Source organism: Eptatretus burgeri, chromosome 14 (assembly GCF_056783735.1).
Source record: "Eptatretus burgeri isolate ZD-2024b chromosome 14, Ebu_testis_v1, whole genome shotgun sequence".
NCBI lineage: Eukaryota > Metazoa > Chordata > Myxini > Myxiniformes > Myxinidae > Eptatretus > Eptatretus burgeri.
This window is the reverse complement of record NC_140974.1, coordinates 21,166,546-21,183,973: the sequence shown is the minus strand read 5'-3', so window position 1 is coordinate 21,183,973 and position 17,428 is coordinate 21,166,546. Positions and strand designations below refer to the sequence as shown.

The 17,428-nt window shown below is 45.1% G+C and overlaps 2 protein-coding genes across 6 annotated transcripts in view; one reads left to right on the top strand and one right to left on the bottom strand.

Annotated features, from left to right (window-relative positions):
• Positions 1 to 17,428, top strand: part of LOC147012760 (uncharacterized) — a 345,711-nt gene that overhangs the window by 66,295 nt on the left and 261,988 nt on the right. For all 5 annotated transcript variants that reach the window (XM_085853917.1, XM_085853918.1, XM_085853915.1 and 2 more), the window contains exons 3-4: positions 2,950 to 3,108; positions 4,155 to 4,350. In XM_085853917.1, the coding sequence (XP_085710043.1) occupies positions 2,950 to 3,108; positions 4,155 to 4,350 (355 nt within the window). The remainder of the gene's footprint in view (positions 1 to 2,949; positions 3,109 to 4,154; positions 4,351 to 17,428) is intronic.
• The window catches only part of LOC147012761 (uncharacterized), a 63,237-nt gene that overhangs the window by 22,265 nt on the left and 23,544 nt on the right, over positions 1 to 17,428 (bottom strand). The window lies entirely within an intron of this gene.

Here is a 17,428-nt window from a genome sequence, read left to right as displayed (position 1 = left end):
ATTCTATTTACATTTTTTGACTTGTCACCTTAGACAAAGTGCTGAACATTTTTTCTATTTACGCCTTGTAATTTTTGAGTTGACGTTATTTTAACGAGGAAGAAAATTTTATATTTCATGCTGGCACGCAAGGGGAATGGAGGTATGATGCACAGTACACCACTTCTCTCACCCTCAGTTGTGTGTCGTCTGTACTGTACTCGTGAGAGGCATCGTCTAAGCTTCATTGATAGTATTGTGTGCCAAACTCTCCAAAACCCCTTCATCATGAGTGGTAAACAACCATCAAGTCCTCCAGCTGAGACTCTCACCGAGAAGGCTTGTAAAGCGATTAGTTTGGACATTAAAATGGACGTGGTGAGCGTTTGGTGGACATTGCCTGCACACTCGGCCTAACTCCCTCGACTGTGAGGACAATGACTAGTAACATCACCGAAATAAAGTCGAGTGCTCATCTCCCTCCCGAACCCCACCCATCCCCCTTGATTATGATCTTTTTTTTTTTAAATACCAAGAACCTTTCTGGACATACCCCAAGTACAGGCCTGGACACTTGCTGCATGCCACAGATTCTGGTGAATAACGTACATATTTACTTTAAACTGCCCAGAATTTATTCATTTTAACATTTATTTATGTTCTTTAGTGATTTATTTACAGATAATGTATTTAAACATTTCCTGTCTTTACTAAGGTAAGAGTTAGATTAAGATCAGAAATTTCCATCCAGGAATGCATCTTCAATTTATACCATTATGTCTCGATGGGGAAATCGTTTTCTATTTGAGTTTTTTTTCGTTTTGCATTCAGTTTTTTAGGAATGCATCTCAAGCATAAATCAAGGAGTCCCTGTAGTATGATTACATGTGGGAGAACAACTTTGGCCCACCTGACACCAAAATACATATTTCAATAAACAAATTTCGTTAAAGTTGGAGAGTGTAAGCACACCTTTTAACTTCCAAAAAGATTTACCATCATAGAAAATGGCAGTTTCAGCAAAACCTGGTCTCGCAAGAATGATCTCTTGAGATACTTTTACCTGCTGGGGGTTACCCATTAAGGAGCCACACATTTCACTTGTGGCTGAACCCATTTTTAGAACTGCTCACTTACAGTTGTGATCCAGCAGGTCCTTAAATGGCTCCAAGAGGTTTCGCATACACTGACATAATTGTACTCAGGTCATGATAACTTAGAATATCTTTCTAAAGTACTCTATTATCAATTGATTCAGGCAATTCCATATAATTGAATAGCAAGCGCCAGAATGTCATTTTGAGGTCCAGATGTCGAAGGACATGTCCTGAGCAGCTGCAGCTTAGCACAACCCAAGAGTCAGAATACATGAATAGACCACTGATTACCTGCATGAACGACACAGCATGTTTGGCTATTCCATATCGCCTGTGGTTTTCTATTCCCACAAGGCCTCTCTCCTCTCTCTCTCTCTACTCTCTCTACTCTCTCTCCTCTCTCTCCTCTCTCTCCTCTCTCTCCTCTCTCTCCTCTCTCTCCTCTCTCTCCTCTCTCTCCTCTCTCTCTCTCTCTCTCTCTCTCTCTCGCGCTCTCTCTCTCGCGCTCTCTCTCTCGCGCTCTCTCCTCTCGCTCTCACTCTCTCTCTCTCTCCTCTCGCTCTCTCTCTCTCCTCTCGCTCTCTCTCTCTCCTCTCGCTCTCTCTCTCTCTCTCTCTCCTCTCGCTCTCTCTCTCTCCTCTCGCTCTCTCTCCTCTCTCTCTCTCTCCTCTCTCTCTCCTCTCTCTCTCTCCTCTCTCTCTCTCCTCTCTCTCTCCTCTCTCTCTCCTCTCTCTCGTTGCAGCCTAAGTGCCCCTGTGAGTTCAAGTGGCACAGAGCAAGGTACGCCCTGTTATTTCAGCTGGTACTGTACGCTTGTGTTTCCCTCGCACCGAGCCGAAGAATACAAGGCTTTTTCATGCAATCTGCTTTTGTGGTTAAATCTGGATCTTGTTTCGGCAGCTGGCAATACCCACATCACGCTAAAGGCCTGTGATCTAAGGGGGCTTGTAATGAAGCATACCAGCTTCAGAAACACAGGGAAAAAGAAGAAGTTTAATGGCTGGTGTATGTATTTCTTCACAGTTAAGATAAGGATGATTATTGAAGTTCTTTCTGATGTATGTTTTTTTATGCATATTATTCTTACTAACCTTGTACATGTTTGTTTGTATCGCTGATCTGCTGTTGTTAGTTTCGTGTTTAAATGGTGTTTGTATTGAGCCTTGATAAAGATTTTTGGTGTTTCACTCAAAAGTAACATGTTTTGACAGCGATTGCAGTAATTTGATCCCTATACATCGGAGTACACAGCTGTTGTTACCATAAAATGATATGTCGTGTCTTTTTGAGGCATCTATGTGTTATACTTGTATGTGCAAATAAAAATGGAGATTGGGAAGGGTAGAGGGGGTAAAATTTAGAAAATAATTTGACTTTGAGAAAAGGAACCTGAGAGGATGGAAATTGGGGAGAAGAGGGTTCCTTGAAGGTTTGGAGGACATCATAGCAAAAGGAAGCGAGGTTGTATGGAACATTACCACACTTTGTGGTGTAATGGTTAGAACGTCTGCTCTGAGTCTGGAAAGTCAGCAGTTTGAAACTGTCCCTGTCTGAGTCATACTAAAGACTTCAAAAATGGGATGTGCTTCTCCTTTGCTTGATGCTCAGTACTTTAAAAGCATAGAGCACAGAGAAACAGCCATATGTTGGAAACCATTGCACAATCTTGATGGGCCTAATGGCCTCCTCCTGCATTTAAGTTCCTTGTGAGTGGACTCGTATTACTGGAGAGGGCTGATGGGAGCAGAATTCACCATTTCGCATACATGATGTGTAGATATCACCTTTTTATGTTTTCCATCCTGAGCTTGCATCAGTTTTTCTCCACCAGCTTTCTTCACTTGAATCTGGATTCTTCTTTCCCTTCCCATAGTTTTCCAGATGAGTTGAGCATTTTGCTCCGGGTTCGGCTCTCCCTCCCTGATGACTCGGTCTTCCTGTCAATGTTGAGTCCCCGGTCCGGCTTGCAGCTTCAGCTTCATCTCGGGCCTTATAGTCTGGTCTTCATCACAACACAACGGAGGCACTACGAGTGAGATTGCAGCACTTTCACTCACTCTGCGAAGCAGAATACATGGACAGATCATATAAAAAAATTCCACATTAAATTACAAAACTTCACTAATCCTTTGCCTCATCATCAACTGACCGATACCAGAAAGTGCTACATTTATCCCAAAATACACTGAGTGTTAAATTGTGAAGTTGAATGGACTGAAACACAAAGGACCATTTTGGGGTTCGCTTCGAAGCACTTGTCTTGTGTTGTGACCACACGTTTTAAATCACACATAATGTGTTGGTTTTGTCCATTGCATGTACTCGTACTAATGCCCTGAAGACACAATGGGTAAAATAACACGGTGTATTGCATTCAAAGTTGCAGTGCTTCAATTATTCACAGCAGCATAAGGCAAGTGCTTAGATGGGCATGAGAGTCAGGAAGCTTGACTTCAAGTCATTCACATAAAAGTATAATTTGGCCATGTGGTTCTTTCTTTATAATCCAGGCTTTACCAGTGATTCTATAACCTAGCATAGAGGCAGAGAATATAATAAGAGTAGATTATTCAGTTGAAAAGATTAAAAAAAAATTTAACCTTAAAATGGATTATGTGGAAAAACTACTGTTTTGTTATAAGCAGTCTCTAAAGTTTCATTTCCGGCCACAGAATAACTGATCACCCTTCATATGTGTAAGCTGCCTCTGAGCTTTCAGCTCTAAAATGCATCAACTTCCTTCAGAATGCAATTTCCTTCCCAACTTACATCCAGAAATATAATGCCACAAGTGGCTGATTGCTAATGCATTTTAGGTACTTTGCTTCTGGCACTGGCTCCATGTTGGAATCCAACTTTATTAATTTGGCCATTTGTGTCCTAATGCTCCGTGTGCATATATTATTTTCTTGACCTTTCAACACGGAAGGGAAATAACTAAAGGGATCGTAATTCTGAGTAAAGCTAATGTGCATGTTTTTCACATTGAGAGGTGGAAATGGAATCTGCAGTTTTGTTCACACACCCATGGCGGGTGGTGGCTCAGGTCAGGGCACTTATTGTCGTCCATCGGGACAGGTTCCCCGTTCCAGCCTTGAGTGACAATGGCTGGCATCGGTTGGCACTTGGCATCTCGCGCCACTCTTTGTCTGTTCATTTGGATTGCCAACTGCTCGAGAAGGTGCGATGGAGGAATTACCGGGGCCTTGGCATCTCTACCGAGGGCCTCCTGGTGGTTGGAGGCCTAATGGAGGCGTACAAAACACCATTCAAGGTATCTGTTCTGTTCTTGTGATGAGCCACTGATGCTGAGAAATTTCTGATGATGTTCTTATGCTGTGCCCCTCGATGACTACACTGGTATTCATTTTTCCGACCTTGGAAGGATGACAGGCTGAGTTAACCCCACCTGGTGTTGATTCAGTGGCAAACAGGGCTTGAACTCAAGACCCTAGAATCCTAAGCCAGCCACCCTTTCAGCCGAACCAACACCAGGCTTATTCAAGGTATATGTGTACAGTACAGTACAAACTGTTATTTTTCTTGTCGGGGATGGTAAAAAAAATCTCATGTACCACGTTTGCATAGAGCACAGAGAACCACAGAAGGTTTGTTTGAAAGTGAATATCTAAGAGTTCAAGTTAAGAAATAAATAAATATACATTATAGTATATGTCAATGTACATTACAGTATCAACGACTACTTTACTTCGGCAATAATAATGTCCGATGTTAGGTCTGACAATGGCAGATGGAAACGAGCCTATCCACATGCTCATGTTTCAAACAGCAAGTAAAACCTTTTTATTTGTTAAATCTTGTGCTTTACACAACTTATGTGCTTCTTATGCTCCTGATCTGATGCCGGTTAGCAATGCTTGATATTGTGCCAATAATTCCTCAATTGCTCAAGGATTGGTTCAGTGTGTGCAGTTTTTGTGTTGCATCCAAAGAGTGAAAGGGTGGCCTTGTACTCCTGGAGTCTCTGGAAATCCAAACCACCTGGGTTCCTGGGAAATGCCTCAGTGTGTCGCTGTGAAAGTGGGATGTTAGGGAATGCCCTGCACACCTCTCCACTCGATAAAATGTCCATGTTCTATCCAGAGAGTCTGTACCATTGCCTTGCCAGCAGTATTCACGATAGGAATTTGGCTTGGATGTTGGTGAGCATTCACCTGCTCTTGCAAAGGTCAGCATTGTGACGTCTTAAATGCGGCTACCAGGGAATGCTAGCGGATGAAAGATCTGGCTTAATGTCTTTTGGAAGGAGTAGACCCTCATTGATGCATCAACTTACCTGTGAAGCACCAGGTTGACAGTTTATAGTTTGATTGGGAATTAAACCTGGACAAGACGTCTCAAAGGTGATTGTGCTATCTATGAACTTACCTGGCACACCACGTGTCGACAATAATTCCTAATTTTCCCTGAAACGTTGTCATTCTCCTTGAAATATAATGAAACACACACCACCAACTGGAGAAAGCATCCTTTCAAGAAGGGAGCAGAAGCAGTTGTTCAAGGATAAAGGGTTGAATTTTGTAGTGCTATAAAATAACAGAAGGGGCAGAAAACCAGCAAAGTTTCACTTTTTACCTCCGCCACTGAAGGTGAAGGAAGTTGTTTTCACCCCTTTCTGTCTGTTCGTCACTTGGTGAAAAAACATTTTTTGCCAAGTATGTTGGTGTGTAGCATTTGTCTGCTTGTTTGTCTGTTTGTCACACGATTTTTGGCCATAGTTTTCAAGCAGTCGTTTTGAAATTTTTTGTGTGTAGGAGACCGACAAAGGATGGCATTGCCAAATTTTGGTGAAGATCCAAATCCAAAACTGGATCTGAGAATTTTTTAAGTGATTCTACACCATTGAGAGGTGGGGATAAAAACTATATTGCATGATATCTCAAAGAGTTGAGGACGGATTCAGATGAAACTTTGTGGTCAATGTCAGGTCAAGCCAGATTAGATCTGTGACTTGCTACAGGTATCATGTAAACCTGTACGAACCTGTTCCATGGTCGGGTTGTCGGCGACTAAACCGTCTCCCCCACCACGTTTTCTGGTGAGGAGGGTGTTTGGATATGGACACCCAGCAGGATTAAAAACAAAACCTCTCAAAGGGTGGAGGAGCTCCTTGTGAGCCAAGGGGCATCCATATCTAGTGCCCAACTGTGTCTGCGGACGTCCTCCTGCAGTTGGGTTACTTTTTATTAGGAGGTGGGTGGCAGGATTTGCACTCCGGCCACCGTAAAACCCTTCATTCACAAAAACGCAAAGAAATCTGAAAACCCACTCCATGGGAGTACCTCCTGTGCAGCTTCGCTTCGCAGGGCAGCTCATCAGATGACGGGATTGGGGCAAAGCCTTGGGGCCCCCAATCTTTGATGATAGGACGGAAACCACGGGGTAACATTCCCGGGTCAGATTGCGCGAGAGTGTGTCGGAGTGGTGTTGGGGTGTCGTCCACCAGACGGCGATCTCCTAAGGTTAACCTCAGGCAGTTCCTTCGAGTGGGTGCCTGGAATGTCCTATCCCTAAGAGAGGATGATCACCTGCCTCTGTTATCATCTGAGCTCAATCGTTTGGACATCGACATTGCAGCTCTCTCTGAGGTTCGGAGACTGGATTGCGGCGAGATCATGGTGGGTGGATACACCTACTATTGGTCTGGTCGCTCTGATGGTTACCATTCCCAAGGAGTTGCTGTAGCTCTGTCCATAAGCTGACTCCAATGATAACTGAGGTAACACCAGTCAACGAGCATATTATGAGACTAAGGATTTATTTTTATTTTTAGTTTTTTTGGATACCTTGTCGAGGCTCGTATGAGAGCTAACACACAACGCACATCAAGGGGGGCATGAGACAGGAGGGGAGGGAGTGGGAAGGACAAAACTGTGAGGAACAGAGACATTAGGAGATCTGTGGAAGGGAGAGGGATTGGATGGGGAACATGGAGAATAGAAGATGGACATTACAGGGACTTTCAAGAAGGAAAGCGGGGAATTTGAAGGAGGTGGGCTTGGGTGGATTATCGGGGGTAGAAAAGATCGAGGATTTGGATGGGGGATGATAAGAGGTGGTGGTGAATAGCTGTTTTGAAGGCCTGGAGGGAAGAATGGGAATGAATAGTGAGGGAGTTTATTCCAAAGGCGGGTAAAAGAGGAATGAAAGAGTGAAGGTGAGCAGTGATTCGTGATTTTGGTAGTTTTACCAGAAGGGGGTTGTTGGCGGACCTTGAGCGCCCTGCAGGAATGTGGTGGGGACAAATCGCAGAGAGAGCAGGGGGGGCGAGGCTGGAGAGGAGATGGTAGAAGACAGAAAGACCACCGACCAACCTGCGGTGATTGAGTGAGAGGCCCAAAGACTCAGCCTCATTGCGGGAGATGCCAATGATCCGAAATGCCTCGGTTTCTACAGCGTGAAGCCGAGAAAAGTGGGAGGCAGGAGCACCAGCCCAGAGGGGAGAGCAGTACTCCATCAGGCTGTGGACAAAAGCTTTGTAAGTGGTCAGGAGCTCAGGTGGGCCGAAGAAGGACTTTGCATGACGGAGGTTTGCACAGTCGGCGACTGACTTTGCACAGTTGGCGACTGGCTTTGGAGGCGAGGTTTGAAATGTGGCTTTCCCAGGAAAGGTCATGGCAAATAGTGAGACCCAGAAGCTTGAAAGAAAGGACTTCTTCCAGAGGATTGTTGAGAAAGTGGATGGGGGGGGGGGTTCTAAACGGTCCTTTCAAAGAGACATAGTGAGAGTGTGAGATTTATCTGGATTGAAAGACATGTTCCAGGTGTTGGACCAGTTTGTGATTTTATCCAGATCAGCAGTGAGCGAAGAAGCTGCTGCTTGCCAGTCTGAGGGATGAACGATGGTACGGCACAGGGTGGAGTCATCAGCAAAGAGATATAGAGGATTTTCCAGAGAGTCGGAGAGATCATTGATGAAAACCATAAAAAGAACGGCCCAGAACGCTACCATGAGGAACTCCAGCCTGGACAGGAAGGGGGGATGAACGAACTCCATTTAGGGCCACACGATGACTACGACAGGAGAGGAAGTCTGCGAGCCATGAGTGGAGATTGCCTTGGATACCATAGGAAGAGGGTTTGGTGAGCAGCGCAGGGTGCCAGACTGTGTCAAAAGCACGTGATATGTCCAGGGATACGGCTCTGATTTCCTGTTTGGCATTGAGGGCTTCCATCCATTGTTGGGAGAGCAGAAGCAGCATATCCAGGGTGGAATGACCTGGTCTGAAACAAAATTGATGATAAGAAATCAAGCCATTGGAGAAGAGCAAGGATTTGATGTCTGAAGCGATGGTGGATTCCATAACCTTGCTGATGATTGGGAGAATGCTGATTGGTCTGCAGTTGCAGGGTTCTGTTTTTGCACCTTTTTGTGCAGGGCAGTGATGTTTGCTGATTGCCAAGCAGATGGCAGATGGCCTTGAGCAAATGAGAGGGTGAATAGAACAGAGAGAGGGTGAGCAAGAGCAGAAGTGCAGGCTTTGAGGACACGTGGGCTGATGCTGTCTGGACCGGTTACAGAATCTGAGTCAAGGTTTGACAGCAAGCTCTCCACCTTGTCAGGAGAATAGGACACAGAGTCCATGGACAGTTGGATGCGACTGGGTAAGGTGGGTAGAGAAAGTGATGGGTTTTGGACACAAGATTTAGCTGCAAACACCGAGTTTTGGCATTCAGCTTTTTCACGTGCGGTATCAGCAGTGCTGCCATTTGAGGTAAGGGAGGGGATGGAAGGGGAACATACACCAGAAACAGATTTGATTAGACGCCACCAGGATTTTGAGGAGGGAGAGAGGTTTGAGAGTTCAGACTTGAGATGAGAAAGATGTTGTTTTCTGGCTCTCCTGAGGGTAGATACACACTTATTCCGAGCTTTATGGAAGGAACTGAGATTGGCCTCAGTTGGGTTTGCTTTCCATGAGGCAAACTCAAGTTGTTTCAGGACAACTGCCTCACCACAAGCTTCAGTGAACCAAGGGCTGGAGGAAGGGTAGGACAACTGAAGACGAGAGGGGATAAATCTGTGCATGAGGGAGAGCAAGTTTCTTTGAAAGAATTCCCAGGATGAGTTGAGGTTGGAGAAAGTTGCGATAGGAGACCAGTCTATAAGTTTGAGGGCTGCTTGGAGACCCTGCCAGTCGGCTTGAGTGAAATGCCAGACTCGACGGCGGTGAGGTGGTTCTCTGATAATAGCCAGAGAGATGTCCACTTTGACAAGGACGTGGTCAGAAGAACCCATTGGAGCGGTGGAAGAGCAGATATTGTCAGGTGGAGCGGTGGAAGAGCAGATAAGATATTGTCAGGGAAATTTGTCAAAATCATATCCAGAAGAGATGGAGTACCATTGGTTGAGATCCGGGTAGGGAAGTTGACCGATTGAGTCAGTCCCAATGAGTCGCAGAAAGCTTTTGCTGAGGTGCCATGACAGGTGAGAGAGGTACCCACACCAAGCCAACTGGCATGATGACAATTGAAGTCGTCACATATGAGGAAGAGATAGTTTGAATGAAAAGATAGTAGTTGGTCCATGTTTTCAGATAGTGAGGTGTAGATGGAGTCATCACTGTAAGGTGGACAGTGCAGTACACATATAAACATGAGGTGGGAGTGGAGGGGAAGCCATAGCCAGAGGTATTCCTGAGGGTGTGGGAGAGTGAGGGCAGTACATCGAGAGTGAGGAATAGAGTCTTTGATGAAGAGAGCAACTCCTCCACCAGGGTGAGGCTCAGGTCTGTCAAACCAGAGGAGGAATTCACCAGGGAGAGAAACTTGGGAGTCAGACACATCTTGGGGGAGGAAAGTTTCTGTTCAGCAGATTATGTCTGGTTTGTAAGTGGCAACCTGTATGGAAAGATCTGAAAGGTTTGAGCGAAGGCCCCGGATACTTGAGGTCCATACTTTTCATGAAGAGGTAGGGGAGCAGGCTTTGGGTGCAGGGGGTGGGGGTGGAGGGGAAGGGTAGGACAAGGGACGAGAGTGGGGAGGTAAGGAGTGTTGTTGAAAGAGTGTGGGGGATTGCAGAATAGCTTGGGGAGGGGGCCGAATGAGGAGGAGAAAAGGCTCTGTGGTGCTGGGGGAGAGGGGGGACAAGAGAGGGGGAAGAAGGCAGTTGAGTATTTGAGGAGGTGGAGTGAATAAATGGAGGTGAGAGGGCACTGGAAAGATGCAGCTTTGTGTATGGGAGGGGGGGTCAACTTTGGGAAGAATTTGTCACTCCTTCGGTGTCATTTCCCTGGTCTGTGTTTATGCTCCGACTGAGGCGAGTGATCTCACCGTGAAGGATGCATTCTCTGCCACGCTCGTGTCTGTGGTTGATCAGTGCCCCAGACGAGATACACTTCGAGTCTTGGGGGATTTCAATGCATCGCCTGGAACTGATAGTGATGGTTATGAGACGTGTGTTGGTCCCCATGGGTCAGGAACTATGAACCAGAATAGCACTAAGTTCCTTGACTTTGCAAGAAGTCATGGACTTTGGGTGGCCGGTTCATGGTTTCAGCGCCCACAAGCTCATCGCTGGACTTGGTATTCCAACGCTGGCGGTGTGGCAAAGGAGATTGACCATGTCCTCATTGATGGTCGCTGGAGGATGATCCAGAACTGCAATGTCTACCGGAGTGCTCAGTTCCTCACTACTGACGACCGGCTTGTTGTAGCAACTCTGAAGTTGCACCTTAAATCCAGGAGAATTGTACCATCCCAGCCTAGGCTGGAACTTGGCAAGCTCAAGGATGAGAGGGTAGCTGAGGAGTTTGCGAACAGGCTGAGTGGAGATTTGAGGAGTCTGGGTGCTTTGGGAGGTCCTGAAGAGTTGTGGAGTGCCTTCGAGACCACCGTTCTTGATGTTGCCGGTGGACGTCTTTGGAACTCACCGTAGGGCAAAGAAGAATTTTGTCTCTCAAGAGACACTGGATACCATTGACCAGATTCGCAGGGCCAGGCTGAATGGCAGAGCTGAGCTGTACAGGAAGCTGAGGCGTAAAACTGTACGTGCGCAAAGGGTGGACAAGGAGGCCTACGTGCGAGGAATCTGTGAGGGGGTAGAGCATCACCTGTAGTCAAGGGATTCTCGTCCTGCTTGCAGGGGAATTCACGCATTACATTCATCCAAGCCCATCCCTCGGTGTCCTGCAGTTAGAGCAGAGAGTGGTAGGCTCTTAACAGAGGAGTCTGAAGTGAAGGCCCGCTGGGCCGATGACTTTGAGCGATTGTACCAGGCTGATCCACCAGCTGTCGAGTTGGACGTCAGGGGTGTTACAATCCCTGTTGCTGACCCTACAATCAACTGTGGTCCACCTTCGCTTGTGGAAACATAGGCTTTGGTGAACCGGTTGAAATGGGGTAAAGTTCCAGGGATCTGTGACATCCATGCTGAAACTTCTCAAGGCTGGTGGAAATGATGCACTCATGCCATTGCAAGCAGTTCTGTGCTCTGCTTGGAACACAGGCATCACCCCAACTGACTGGAAGAGGAGCCTTGTTGTCCCTCTCTGGAAAGGGAAGGGTGATCGCCAAGACTGCAACAACTACTGAGGGGTGACTCTGCTCTCAGTCCCGAGCAAGGTCTTTGCTCGGATAATTCTTGATAGGTTTTGCCACCATCTGCTTGAGCACCAGTGTCCAGAGCAGTCAGGCTTTACACTAAAGAGGTCAACTATTGGCCGTATCCTTGCTGTTTGGGTCCTCACCGAATACAGACGAGAGTTTCGGCAGGGGCTACTTGTCGCCCATGTTGAGCTCTGTAAAGCGTTCGAGTCAGTGAATTGGGATGTTCTCTGGAGGATTCTTGGTCTTCGTGGGGTTCACCAAAACTGATCGATCTGATGTCTGAACTCTACTCTGGTACTGAGAGTGCTGTGAGTTGTGGTGGTACCATCTCTGACTTATTTCCAATTGATACTGGAGTTCGTCAAGGGTGTGTACTGGCCCCCACACTTTTCAGCACTTGTATGGACTGGATTCTAGGGAGGATGTCAGAGAGATCAAGCTGCCGTGCATCGTTTGGGAATGTCAAGATCTCTGATCTTGATTTCGCAGATGATGCAATCATTTTTGTGGAGACTTTAGATATCCTTTTGGGGGCCCTCACGGTGCTGAATGAGAATTCGGAGCCGCTGCGATTACGGGTTTCCTGGGTCAAAACTAAGATCCAGGCTTTCAATGACATCTTCGATTCCGCAGTCCTGTCTGTGCCTGTTTCTGGTGAGGATGTTGAGGTCGTGGAGAGATTCAGTGACCTTGGCAGTGATATTCATGTCTCTGCCGGCTGTGAGTCATAGGTCAATAGACGTCTGGGTCGGGCCTGGGGAGTCATGGATTCACTGGATAATGGGGTGTGGCGCTGCCGGTACCTGTGCGGGAGGACGAAAGTCTGAGTCTTCAGGTCCTTGGTGTTTCCAGTCTTGCTCTATGAATATGAGACTTGGACTCTGACCAAGGATCTGAGACGGAGACTTAATTTCTTCAGTACCAGGTCTCTTCAGAGAATCCTTGGCTATCGCTGGTCGGACTTTGTGTCCAACGAGCGGGTGCTGAGAGAGACTCAAATGAGATTTGTTACCTGCATAGTCCGTGAGCGTCAGCTGCGGCTGTATGGACATGTGGTTCGTTTTCCTGATGCTGATCCTCCTCACAAGATTCTCTCAGCGTGGGAGTCTCGTGAGTGGAGGAGGCCAATGGGCCAACCACGTGCCTCGTGGTGGAAGCAGGTTGATCGGCATCTCAAGGAGATGGGGATGGGCCAGACATCTGCCTCGGGGATGGCCAGACGGCGGCCCCTGGAGTACCGGCGGAAAGTGGACGCAGCGACGCACTTCTCTGGTGTGTGCTCCCATACCTGACCTGACCTGGGTGTATGAAGCGGAGTAATTGTTTCGATTTTGGTGAAGATCTGAATCTGGATCCGGATTCGAGAATTTTTCAGGTGATTCTTCACCATTGAGGGATGGGGCCAAACTATATATATATATATATATATATATATATATATATATATATATATATATATATATATATATATATATATATATATATATATATATATATATATACTTGCATATACCGTGCTCTGCACGGAGTTGAATGGGTGGCAAAAGGTGGATGAGGCATAATAGTTGATGTTATGGGAAGCTGGGGAGGGTGTCATTCGGGTTGTGATTCACTCTGGTTACCTGTCCTTGGTTTTCTAAAGGACCTCCCTGTAGATGACATTTTGGGTGAGTGTCTTGTTGCTGAATAGTCCTTGTGAGGAATTATTGTCCACTTTGATAGATATATCGGAGTAACCTCTTGCACGTGAAAATGCAACATATCGTTGGCCATGGGAGAACACAGGAGCTGGGAGGTATATTCCGAGTTTGTCAAATGTTTGGCCCTGGGATTTGTTTATGGTCATCGAGTATGCGAGTCTGACTGGAAATTCTATCCTCTGCAGTGTGACTGGAAGGTTGGCGTCTGATGGGGCAAGTTTAACGTGATATAGGCCTAGCCCGAGACTGAGCAGGAGCAGTGGAGGGTGACCGAGAATCGGAATGCAAATTTCAATGAATGGCACTTTTTGGCGCACATCCGACGATCGAACACCGCTTGGACGCTTTAATATGAAGACCACACACGCAAGACACAACACAGGAAACAATGGCAGTTGATATTGACAATTAATGTAATGAACTGCAGTTGTTTGGGTGCATCTGACATTCGAACACCTCTTTAATTTGAACAGTTAACACGCACACATTCAAGGTACAGAATTTATTGTTGGACACCGTGCTTTCGAAGAACAAAGAAAAGAAGAGAATCCGGGCAATGAAGGGATGACCTCATACCCGTTCCCTGGTTCCCCCTACCTTCAGATTATAGCCTTTGATGTTATCTGGACGTAGGCCTATTGCAACTTATTTTCGGTTGTTTTTAATATGTACGTTGGATTTCAGACACAAATTGACAGTCTAAGAGGGCGTGTTCAGTCCGGGAAAGAGCCAATCGGGGTACATCATGTTAGCAGAGCTCTGGCGCTCATTGTTCCCCTCCTTCCACGCAGATGTTTAAAATATGACAACCATTGCTGTTGTTCTGAGCTATACTATTTATTATCAGTTGTGTTTATGTTCAGTGTTTGATGCAATGAGTACTCCCTTACTCGAGTTCATATTTTTTGGATAGACGGCAGCACTTACCGGACAGAAGTTCAGCGATGGCGACCGAACGGGAATAAATGCGGCCGTCGATGGGTTGAAAATCTTGTTGAAGCCACGTTATCATCCAATTCCAGCTTGGAAATTTAGTGCATCGTCTTCATCACATTAAGAAACCCCAGTATATGGGAAATGAGCACATTCCTGCTTGCGGTTTCGGAGGAGAAACGTCAAAATACGCGCAGACGTTAAGATAATTTTTTTTTATAATTCTTTATTTTAAATACAATGTTTCTTGTAACATTTTTGTGTCAAATTCACTTTCTGAGTTAGTCAGCATGTGCAGAAGAGGGTTTTACATTGCAGACGCTGTTTTCGAGGAGTGGCATTACACCTCTCGGCGGTGACGACAGACGTAATGGCATCAGCGAATGACCGATGACGTCATGACGGAATTACGCTTCTCAGCGGTGACGTCACATGTCACCATGCAAACGAATGTAAAAATTAGAAAATCACCCAAAATTCCCAAACCTGTCTGTCTGGCGCGATCTCACATAGCCCATGCTGTTCATTAGACCACAGAGCACCCGAATGCCGAAGGTGGCGACAATCCGTCTGGCAGTTTTGGAGGCGATACGTCAAATTACACGCAGACGTCAACAGAAATAATATATATATATATATATATATATATATATATATATATATATATATATATATATATATATATATATATATATATATATATATATATATGTGTATATAGCAAAATATCTCAAAAGGTTATGGATGGATTCACACAATACTTGGTGGACAGGTTGGGAGAGCCACTCGGAATAATTTATTCAATTTTCGTGAAGATCCGAATCCAGATCTGGACATGAGAATTATTTAATTTTTAACTGATTCTTCACCATTGAGAGAAGGGGCTTAAAACGATATTGCATGATATCTCAAAAAGTCGTTGATGGATTCGGATAAAACTTGGTAGACAGATTGGGTGTGTGAAAGGACTAATTGATTCGATTTTGGTGAAGATCTGAATCCGGGTCCGGATCCGACTACTTGAATTTTTCAGGTGATTCGTCACCATTGAGAGACGGGGCCAAAAAACGATATATCGCACGACATCTCAAAAAGTTGTGGACGGATTTGGATGAAACTTGGTGGACACTGGACAGGTTGGGTGTGTGACCATGACAAATTGATTCGATTTTTGTGAAGATCCAGGTCCACATCTGACTTGTTGAAATTTTTACTTGGTTCTTCATTGAGATATAGTGCTAAACCGTTATATAGCACGATATCTCAAAAAGTTGTGGATGAATTGGGACGAAACTTGGTGGTATGGACAGATTTGTTGTGTGGCAAGGACAAATTGTTTCGATTTTGGTGAACATCCGAATCCGGATCTGAATACGAGAATTTTTTTTTTTTTAAGTGATTCTTCACCATTGAGAGATTGGGCCAAAAAAGATACATAGCCTGATATTTAAAAAATGTATTGGGCCCGATATGTTCTCGCGGATCAGGCATCACCATTACAGGTATGCACTCTACCGAGTGCCCTTCTCGTTATCAAATGTAATCAAACGTTTCTGGAGATGTTCACACTTTGTTTGTGAAGTCTTTAGGCTCATCCAAGAGCAATTCCTGAATTATTTGACTGAACTTCCCACTTTCAGTCCCTCTTTCGAGGCATTCATTTTAATCCAAACGTTATTCTTTCATTCAGATTGTTGTTTATTTACCAAAAGCCTGCTGTTGGCTTCACAGTTAAAGGTGGTTGGCTTAATATCTTCAGGTCTTGAGTTTGAACCCCTCTTGGCCATTGAGTTAACACCAGGTGGACTTGATTCAGCCTGGCATTCTTCTGCACATGATAACTATCGCTTTTACTTCCTACGTGTGATGTAAAAACAGCCAATAGTGCACATTTTTACAGTTTTTTTTTTTTGGTGCACAATGAGCCATCACACAAAGCAATCTCACAACGTGAATGCCAAACAGAAGGGTAACTGAAGACTCAGTGATACAATCAGCTCTAAAAGGCAGTTAAACTGACATTAACAGTTTGTCAGTTGCGAATCTTGGTCACGACAAGACGTTATATTTTACAGGGCAAGGGAGAAAAGCACATCACTGATATTCATTTTGGCCCCTTGGCTTCCAATCACAGTTTGATTCTTCTTCTTCATTCTTAAAATCCCTGCTGCTCGAGTTGTCGAGAAGTATTCTGCTTGGATAAGGTGAAGAGTGAATGAAAGTTAAGGTGAAGGTCATTTGTTGCCTCTGCCACCGAATGTGGACAGAGGCTATGTTTCACCCCTGTTTGTCTATGAGCACGATATGTCCAAAAGTTGTGGACAGATTTGTACGAAACATGGTGGATAGGTTGTGGATGAGTTGATTCGACTTTGGTGAAGATCTGTTTCCGGATCCGGATACGAGAATTTTTTCTTTTTTAGAAGAGATTGTTCACCATTGAGAGAAAAAGGCCAAAAACGATATATAGAATGATATCTCACACAGCTATGGACTGATTCGGACGAAACTTGTTGGATGAGTTGGATAGTTGACAAGAACAAGCTGATTAGATTTTGGTTAAGGTGCGGATGCAGATCTGGCCATCAGTGTAAACAAAACGTAAACAGATGAGACTGGTGGAGGTATGTACTCTCCGAAGTGCGTGCTGTTCTCGTCTGCATCTGTTACTGCACTATTTGGGTTTTGATTTGGAATTTTATTGTCAAAAAAAAGACATTTATTTTTGTACTCAGGATTGCACTGTGATCTGTTGTCAATGTGTTAGTCTCACTTCCTATTCCTTGAAGCATAATTCTTTCACAGCTGAGCTGTCCAATTGGCTCTGTGTGACCAGGCAGTAGTTTCGCTGCGCCTTCTGAATGTCCCATGGACCGTAGAGATCCGCGGTCACAAGAGAATAGTCGTATTATTTCAAATACAGTGTTTATTTAAGGATGTAATAAAGTTAGTGAACTAAGTTTGATCAATAATCATGGTGAAATGTAAGATGTGTTTTTGTAAGAATGGCAGCAAGGTTGATGCAGTTCGTGATGCCGGCTTTAAAATAGAAGGGGGTTGGGAGGCAATCTCAGGCCAGAAGTTGTACAAAGGAGCAATGACAAAATCAAGACGGTAGATGAGGGATGAGATAACTATATTCTGTCACAA